The sequence below is a fragment of the Athene cunicularia genome, assembly GCF_003259725.1.
Source record: "Athene cunicularia isolate RWA chromosome 11 unlocalized genomic scaffold, athCun1 chr11_part1, whole genome shotgun sequence".
Lineage (NCBI taxonomy): Eukaryota > Metazoa > Chordata > Aves > Strigiformes > Strigidae > Athene > Athene cunicularia.
Window position 1 is genome coordinate 11,545,118 of NW_020799113.1, and position 9,888 is coordinate 11,555,005.

Below are 9,888 nucleotides of genomic sequence, written 5' to 3' on the forward strand. Positions count from 1 at the left end.
CGCGGGAGCGCGCCTGCGCTGGCGGCGGGACAGGTCGGAACGGAAGCGAGCCTTAACACCGCCCAGCTGTCAGTCAGCCATGGCCCCGCCCGCCCAGCGGCCGCGCCCGCCAGACGGACAGGCCGACCGGCCCGGGTTTGCTTCCAGAGGGGCCTCTGTCCCCGCGGCGCCCCGAGGCACGGGGCGGTCACCATGGCAAAACCCAGCCGACAGCCTCCTACCCCCCCAAAAACCCCGTGATGCGCTAAAGGACTTCTCCACAGAACCCCTGGAAGCCTGCCTTTGCTTTCAGCCCTGACCAGCTGCCGCACAGAAGGCACCGGATCAAAATTTAAGGCACAGACTTTTTCCCCCTCTGAATTTCTCGGTGCTTTCGGCTTTTGTGTCTCATCCATCTTAGCGTTAGCATCTCTCATTTCTGCCTTGACATCTCTTCACAATCTGTTCCACGACCCAGCTCTTGTCTTTAACCACTGTTGCGTTTTGAGCTCTGTCACCACAAGTGCCAATAAGCATCAAATTCAAAACGACGTGAGGTTGTGCTAACCAGTTGGAAGACATTAATTTTCAACCGAATAGTTATTTAGCAAGGACAAAGTGACTGCAGGTCATTACAGGATCTGAGGACAGGCAGGAACTAAAGAAAGAAAAAAAAATCAAGATGCTCCATGAATATGCAGCCCTCTGTGCAACATAGTTCAAAAGAAGAAGAGAATCAGAAGACAACCAGGCAGATTTGGGACAGTAAATTCTGCTCACGTATCATAGCTCTGCCAGCGCTGAAGCCAGGATTGGGACTGTAGGCCAGGCTTTAGAGAGCTGCTCCTGGCAATTCAGTCACTTCAGATCCATACCACACAAAAACTGGTTTGACCTGTATTAGCACATAAGGTTGTTGGTGTTATCAACACCTTTAACAACTGTACCAGTACACAGTAGAAATTTGAAATCGGGAAGCGTTCATTTCTCCTCCAAACAATGGCTTCTTTTAAATGGGTCTGGAAACAATTGCTTCAAAACATAAATGGCCACGAGGGGGCTGCCTTAGATTTCTAACAACATTATTAAACAGCTACCATCTTAGAGTTTCTTCCTGTTTACCTTCCAAATATTAATTGCTTTTGCAGCAGCAGCACAACGCCTACAGCAGTTTACACATTCAGACTAAACCAAGAGCCCTGTTCATCCTGACATTACACGGGTCGGAGTTGCAGTAGGTCCACTGAAACCAACCTTTGTCCATCATAACCCCAGAAGAAAAGAGAGTATCTTAGTCCCCAAGACTTGTCTGCAAATGCGATCAGAATTGAACCATTATACTGGGCATGCACGTTTAACTATATTCACGTAGTTTTCATCTATCATAATTGTCAATTATCAAAATTACACGAAAACATCTAAATCTCCCCCAAAAGATTATTTTTTTAGGTAAGGTCAGCCTTCAGAGTGTGTTTGTAAACAAAGTGCCTGTAAACTAGTAGGTTTTAAGTAATTAAGAATTGAGCATGGTATTATATTTGAAACAGGATTTCCCATATTTTAAGAGTAAAGTTATTCACATAAATCCCTTGCTATAAATCCACAGCACTGAGATTCTGCAGTAGGCAACACACATTTGTTATATTCACACAGAAGAATGTCTCCAATATGAAGGAAACTTCAGTGAATGAATAAGGAGTTTGAATCCAATCTCAGCAACACATACTAGTAAAATTGTATTCAGGCTGTACACTGAGTCAGGAGGAGTAGAGTAATGGTCAAAAAGAGGAAAACAAGAGTAAGAAATCATCTAACAGAGAGGAAAGATAATGGAGGAACAGCAGTAAGAACTTTCACAATAGGAATGGGAAGGAAGATAATATTTGGAAAGAACAGTACTGGAAAAGGGATATTCCACTAAGACGAAGAAGGTTGTCTTTCGGCTCTTAAGTCTAAGTTACCCTGGTAGGATGTTCCTTGTCTTGTACCTTTTTCAAATCCTAGAATGAAAAGAAACTATCAGCATGAAAGGACAGAAATAACAAACACAGCAGTAGAAAAAAAAAAAAAAGAAAGGCCACATAAAAGGGAGGAAAAGCAGAATGCCAAAGTTAGTCTGGAAGATACATGAGAAGCCAGAGTGAGTCTCAAAAAATCAGAAAATGTTTTTGTGACTACAGGAGCACATGAACAAGCTTTTTTTTCCTGGACACATGAGCTAGATAAAGGATTCAATAAAAAGCATGAGGTGGATACAAAAGGAAAGAAAAGTAGTAGCAAGTGAAGAACAAGCAAAAATCTCATTCCATTCTGTATTTTATACACTTACTGTTAAATGTCCACTATTACATGTTTATGTATATATAACTGTAGGCCCACAGACTTGCCAGTATGTATAACTTTATGCACAGAGTAACTGTATAACCATAGGAACTATATAACTGTAAAGTCATGGGTATAAAGGTTCCCATATTATTTAAATGTTTAGATTAATTCTTTTTCTCTAAATAAATTCAATTTATCTCTAAATGAATTCAGGAACTCGCCAGGACTCACAATGGGAAGGTCAGTTCTTTCACACACAGGAGAAACACGTAACACTAGGGACAATCCATTTACCCCTCTTTGTTCAGTTTTCAGCATAGCTGGGGGCAGAACACCTTCTACGATGTGAGACACTTCCACAATGTTCAGTTAATTATCCCCAATCCTTGCAACGGGGCTGTTTTACGTCAAAGAAACACAGTCCTGGCAGGGACTGCTCCTGCAGACAACTAAGTTATGGACTGATCGAGGTCCTTTGTGTTCAAAAAACTCTACTGCAGTTGGTTTCTTTCAAACTGGAAATAGAAACTCAGTACTCTTATTGTTGAAACCTTTCACATTCCAGCTTGAATGTGAATGCGTGATGTAGACCGTCAGTTATTTTCTTGAGCTTAAACAGTTCTTTTTCTCCCTACAAAAAATTATCCACCCAATTTATTCTTGAGCATGAATTAACGCTTTTCTGAACTTCTTTTGGTAAGTCACAATCTCTCTCTCCTTTTGCACAGTAGGCTTTCCATTCCCCTCATCTCACTAGTTGCCTTTCTTTGCACTTTTCTCCAAGCTTATTTTTTTCTTGAGTAAGGGGGGTCAGGTCTGTGTGAAGTGCAGAGGACTGGCAAGACTTTTCATGGAACATTAATGCTTCTGAGTTTGAAAGGAGGAAGAGAAAGTGGTTGCCCTCACACTCTGTACTCGGCTCTCACACTTTTGAAAGAAATCTCATTGCTATTGTTCCTGTCAGTGAGATGTGTGCACTTCAGTCACCTAGATGTTTCTAAAAGCCCTAGCTTTATCTTAAGCCCCAAATATATTTGCTCAGTTGCCTTTCCCTTGAAATATTGGAAGAGTGAGGAGTGCTAGTACACAGAATTCTGACATTTGAAATCTGAAATAGACCTTCACTCCAAAACATGACACAGCAAATACAGTTTGTAAATCACAGAAGGCCATTAATTGCTTTGCAGAAATTAATGCAAGTGCAGCTATATAAACCTGCCAGGGTCTCTATCTTCTCATGCGGGATCAGGAACAACACAACACCAATATGATGATCAGATCGTTCGTTCATTCTCGGATTCTGGTTACTTTTATAGTACACTAAGTTCCGTACACGTGCTTATCAGTCCTCTGACAGGCTGCATGCTATCTACATGCACTGACCATGCGCTTCTACAAGCATCTGCATTGGTTATTTCTATTTATGTATACCCAACCCAAAACTTGCCAAAACTTCCTTATCTTATATCTTGTTTTGCTCAAACTGGTGTGCATTTGCTGACCACAGCCATTCCTTCTTTTTCTGACTTTGCCTTTGTCCTTGAATCCTCCTGTCTGTTAACTCCCGTCTAATGCAGCCCAGACTCCTACATCTCCCCCTGTTTTCTTAAATATTTGCTCAACTAAACCTTGCAGCATCCGTTGCAAACATTGGAACATGCAAGGAAGAATCAACACCAGCATCAATAATATTATCAATACCATCAATGCTCCCTTAACCAGCATTTGCAACCAACCCCTTAATCCGAGGCCAGCAAGCCAGTCTGAAAAAGGAACATATCCCTCTGTAATATGCTTCATATTATCTTGCAGTTTTACCAATTGTTGGTGTATTCTCTGTGAGTGGTCAGACAAATTAAAGCAACACATTCCCTCAAAAACTTGACATCTATGCCCGTGTGCCAACAATAAAAAATCTATAGCAGCATGATTTTGCAAAGTAGCATGCCTAACACTATCAATATCAGTAAGCAAAGCACTCAGAATTTGTGAAGTTAAATTAAATTGCTTTTCACCCCAACATGCTAATCTATACATATTTTTTTTTGCATTTATGGCAGCCATTCCTCCTGGCAATAAAAAGGACGTAGCTATGACAGTGGCTAATGAAGGCAATTTACCTCGTCGTTGCAGGTATTGTCAAAGTTTTGAACAGATCTGGGTGATCTTGCCTCATGTCCTTTACTGGCATTCAATAATTCTCTTATGTGAAGAGTAAACAATGTCAGCTGTCTTAGATAGCATGGACCACCAATAGGTTGTACAGAAATACCAGGACATGCCCTATCTCCACAAATCAAAAACACTCCTGGTGGAAGTTTAAAGCCCTCTGTGGTTTTCACAGGGAACCTTCTGGTTTTCAAACCAGTCCAAAGAGAATATCCTGTTATATTTTGATAACCTATAAACAAATCTTGGCGTCCATTGGTGCCATAGGTCACCAAACCAAACCACTCCTGTGCCATTCACTGGCTGGAGTTGGGGAACCATATTACCACAGTTCTGCATACTGGTAACATTAACATACTCAAGAGGTGCAACGCTAGCCAACAAATCCAGTTCTTGCAAAGGGAAATTGATTGATTTAAATTCTCAATGACTGTCTTTTGCCAGGCTGTGCTATGCATAGAAGGCCAAACATAGGTGTTATTTGGGCTGAAACAACTGTCATTTTGACTGCTAGTCAGATTCACGCTCTGTTGTTTCCAATATCCACTAAAATCAGTTTCATTTTCCCCGCAACGGAATGCCAATTGAACAGGTGCGAAAAGGATCATTTGCTTGTTGCAGACTCAAACAAAAATCTTTTCTCCCAGATGTGTTTTCCCATGTTACCCAAATATTTGTTCTGGGTATAAAGTCAAAAACTCCTTCACAACCTATTATAAAACAAATTGATAGACTTGGCCCATGTTGCTCACGTTTGATGTATCGTTTTACCTCTTTTCCAGTCATCCTTATTCACCTGCCAACTTCAAGAAACGTTTATTCCAGTACCACAGCTCCTGTCTACTATCTTGTTATTCTGCCTAATGCACTGCAAAGCTAAGCGTTTACAGAGTTCAAAGCTAATTTCTGCCAAAACCCTTTGCCCAAGATCCTCAATTAGGTCTGAGGCCCTAAAAAACTGCTGGTGCTCTCTAAGAACTCTAACCTGTCCTTCTGTACCAACAGCTAATTGCTGATATATGGGCCTACCTATCAACTCAGACAAACCGTCTGCTCTAAGAATAAAAAATAATCTGGTCAGTACACAAGTGACATTTATACACACTTTCCCAATCCTGTGCACACGTGACTCTCCAAGATCCCGTCACACCATGCGCAATGTATAAAAAACCAGGGTCGACCTGTAGAGACACAAACATAACCCTTCCCCAGGTTAACAATTACATAGTTCCCTCCCATAGCCCAGATTTAGGGGAATACAATTGCACTTGAATTTTTTGAAAAGAATAAGCATGCTTGTTTGTTTGCATATGTTTTCATGCAGGTGGTTCATCTTGCCCCCCCATGGATATCAAGCCAATTTAATACAAATAATGTGTTTGCCAATATCTCATGGGGGGAACCCCCTGTCTCCCCATATTTTTTCAAAATAGTAAGGTGATGTTTCAATATGGTATACGGAGAAGCTGTGTTTCCCAATGTTATAAAAAAGCAGCAGTGGAGGCTGCCCGGTATGCAGGACCCTTATCAGTTTTTATTTTCTTTGGACACCCCATAGCCGCTATTGCCTGCATCCAATGTTGATGAGCTGCTGCCGCCGAGGCAGAGGCATGAGCAGAGGCCCATAGAAATGAGGAACAAGTGTCTACTGACACATGTAGGTAGCAAAGGCACCCAAAAGGTGGAAATTCGGTGATAACAGTCTGCCAAACTTCTCATGGCTACAAGCCACATGGATTCACCCTGCCATCCTGCAGTGGTATGGGAGTGGCAAAGTCTGGACAAGCAGCCAGTATCGCCCGTGCTTGGACCTTAGGGATGTTAAATTGCTTGCGTAATGCAGACGCAGACTGGTGAAAAAAGGCATGAGAGTTGTAAGCTTCTTGAACAATGCCATCTTTGTCCGCTAAAGCAGTAACCAACTGATCAGCTCGAGCACTGCCTTCTACAAGGCCTCCAGGGAGTCTAATATGGCTCTTTATACGCATAAGAAAAAAATGATGCATACGGTGATTAACAGTATTTCGCAAGTCGACAAAGGCCTGAAAAAGAGTGGGATTGTTTACATGTCCCAACAAGGCTCTTTCTATCTGCTGTACTACACCCGCAACATATAAAGAGTCAGTCACTATATTTAAATCTTGAGTGTTCCAGCAGTTAAGTACAGCAAGTACTGCCTTGAGTTCCAAAATCTGCACAGATGTATCGCAACTGAAGTGTTCTGATTGCCATATGCCATTCTCTTTCCCAACAAATCCTGCTGTTTTGGTCTTGCTGCTGGGATCAGTAAACACCATTAAAGCTTGTAAAGGTTGACGACTAATGACAGGAACAGCATTCACTGTTAAAGTAGTTTTAAACAGCGGATGCTTCGGATAATGGTTGTCAGTTTGATTTGTTCAATACAGCCAACGAGAAGGGCATAGATGATTCACACATGGTTTGAATTAAGTCCAATGCATATGGCACAATCACTCAATCAGGTTCCTTTCCAGCAATAGACATTGCTTGCTGAACACCCTTTCGAATGATACTTGCTATTGCGTCCACGCATGACGTTATTGTCTTATGTCCTCTGGTTGATACAAACAACCATTCAATAATTCTAAGGGGATCAGGTGGTTGTTCACACCATTGTCCTAAAAAAGCTGATACCTCTGATTCTGTATTATATACAAACAATTGCATTGCTTGAACAGGGTCAATACGGGCTGCAGAATTAGCACTCAGTTTCAGAGAAATGTTATCCAGGGCGTGTTTAGTTGATACTGTTAAAGTCCTGGGTTCTTGAGGATTACAATCTCTTTGCAGCAACTAAGATAAAGGCTGTAAATCTGTCTTGGTAATGCCACAAATACTGTGAATCCACTGGATATCTCCTACCAATTTTTGTACATCATTTAATGTTTCAACTTTCTGTACTGTTGACAACTTCTGAGGCCTAACAGTAGATTCAGTTAAAGTCATCCCTAGGTACTTCCATAGTTCAGTCCATTGCACTTTTCAGGGGCCACAACGAGTCCCATTATATTTAAAGCCTCAGTCAGTTCCTGAATCAATTCTTCAGAAATGGGTGTTTGTTGACAAATCATCCATATAGTGACATAAAGTGCAGTTGGTGTGATGTTCTCAAAAAGGTCATAGAGCTAAGTCCACATACCATTGACATACTGTAGGAGAATTCTTCATTCCTTGTGGTAACAATACTCAACGATATCTTTCAGAAGGTTTTACTCTATTTGTAGAAGGAACAGAAAAGGCAATTTTTTCATAATCTTCCAGATGTAAAGGAATCATGAAAAAACAATCTTTCAAATCAATGATCACAATGTCCCAGCCTTGAGGGAGCATGGATGGATTGGGTAATCCTGGTTGAAGTGCTCCCATGTCTTGTATAACTTCATTAACTGCTCGCAGGTCTTGCAAAAGTCTCTATCTTTTGATGGTAAACGCAGGTGTATTCCACGGACTGGTAGACGGGACAAGGTGTCCAGCATTCAGTTGTTCCTGCATGAGATCCTTTAGATGAGCGAGCTTCTCTATTGGTAGCAGCCATTGTTCCACCCACACAGGTGTATCGGTTAACCAGCTTAATTTCAAAACAGGACGGGGTTCAATTGCTACGATGGCCACCCCTAGCAAGGCATTTGCAATACACATCCCCACTGAGACAGGACATCTCATCCTAATAACCAAAGTGTCGTATGCAGTATGTATGGTTTTAGTGCTCTGAGACCTTCCTTGTCATCTATGACAGTGACAAAATGCACACTTTTTGTGTAGGTGATGCTCCTCCAATTCCTGTAACAGTGTTAGACATCATGATCAATGGCCATGAAGATGGCCATGCAGCATATGGGACAATAGTAACATCAGCTCCAGTATCTAGCATAACCCTTACAGAATGGACCGCAGCTCCATCATTCTCAAGCAATGTGACTGTTCACATAGGCATATTATCAGTGATTAATTGTGAAAAAGCAACAGTCACTGGTCCAGTAGATCCAAATCCTCAATTGCCCCTTTCGCGATCTTTACTCTTAATAACATGTGCTCAAAAAGGAATTAATTGAGCTATATGGTCACCTTTTCACAGTGTGGATGGAGGGTTCAGAATTCTCAGCATTATCCCAATTTGTCCAGTATAATCAGAGTCAATTAATCCAGGAATAATCACAATTCCTTGCTTTGATGCTGAAGATTGTCCTATTAATGCGCTAAGTCTGTGTCCTAATGGTCCTGTAACCGCGGAGGGGACTACATGCACTGAATCATCTACTATTGTGATGTTGATTCCCAAATAGAGGCCTGAACTTCCTCAGGTGGGTGCCGAGAGCTTGTCGACACAGCCACCACTTGGGGGTATTTGAGTGTCTTGGCACCCCCCGGTAAGGCACTCTGTGAGGAGTTTCCCAGCAAGGGGCACCCATCTTTCTTGAATCTTGATCGGCACTCGTTGGCCCTATGTCCAAATTTATCACATCGGTTACAGGTACCGGCAAATGGTGGTGTAGTTGCAATGGTTTTCTTTGCTTGAGGACATTGTCGCTTAAAATGATCAGGTTTACTGCATAAAAACCATCTTTCCTTTCTCCTGGCACCTTTAGGTCCATGATCTCCTTTTCCTTGAATTGTAGTAGGTCTTAAAGCTGCAGCAAGGCTTTTGTGTGGATGGTAGCCTTTGCTTGCTCCTCCAATAATTGTGGCAGTCGTGAACATGCTTCAACCATCTGTGTCAGACTAGCACCTCATGGGAGACTGGCAATAATTTGTTGACAACTTTGATTTGCATTTTCATCAGCCAAATCCTTTTCCACTGCCGTTTTAGCATCAGGTGTGAGGTTAGGTGCAGCTCCAGTGCTTCTTTCAATCAATCAATAAATTCCACATATGGTTCTTCTTGCTTTTGTTTTAGTTGATGATATTTGTATTAAATTGGCTTGATATCCATGGGGGGGTAAGGAAGGCTCGGTCTTCCAATTTGAGGCAACTCTTGTAGTGCTGCTAATGCAAAAGCCTGAGACTGCTGCATTATTCAGGGGGGTAAGGCTGCCTGCACTGCCCCATCATGGTACATGCCAGTCCCCATAAGTTGGTCAAGCGTAGTGTATCTTAGGGGATCATTTCCATCCATTGATGTTCTCTATCATCTCAACCTCACATTTTTTTTGCCATCTATCTTTAAACATCATAAAAGCAGTAGGAGGAAGAATGATTTCCATAAGCGCCTTGATATCAGCTGGCACTAAATCCTGATTGTGGAAAAAGGACTGTATTACATTCATAACTTGTTTATTATCATACCCAAAGTCCATGACGATTCGTTGCAACTGACTCACTGTCTTCCAATCAAAGGGGTGCGACACCCGTTGATTTCTTGGCACAACAACTGGCATTGCGGTAACACTAGGTGGC

At 41.9% G+C, this 9,888-nt stretch overlaps 1 protein-coding gene across 1 annotated transcript in view; it reads right to left on the bottom strand.

The window, feature by feature from the left end:
• Positions 1-9,192, bottom strand: part of SHCBP1 (SHC binding and spindle associated 1) — a 26,048-nt gene extending 16,856 nt beyond the window's left edge. The window contains exons 1-2 of the mRNA XM_026856952.1: positions 8,753-9,192; positions 6,216-6,792 (exon numbers count right to left, since the gene is read on the bottom strand). Of these exons, the coding sequence (XP_026712753.1) occupies positions 6,216-6,792; positions 8,753-9,192 (1,017 nt within the window). The remainder of the gene's footprint in view (positions 1-6,215; positions 6,793-8,752) is intronic.
• Between the last annotated feature and the right edge of the window lie 696 nt (positions 9,193-9,888).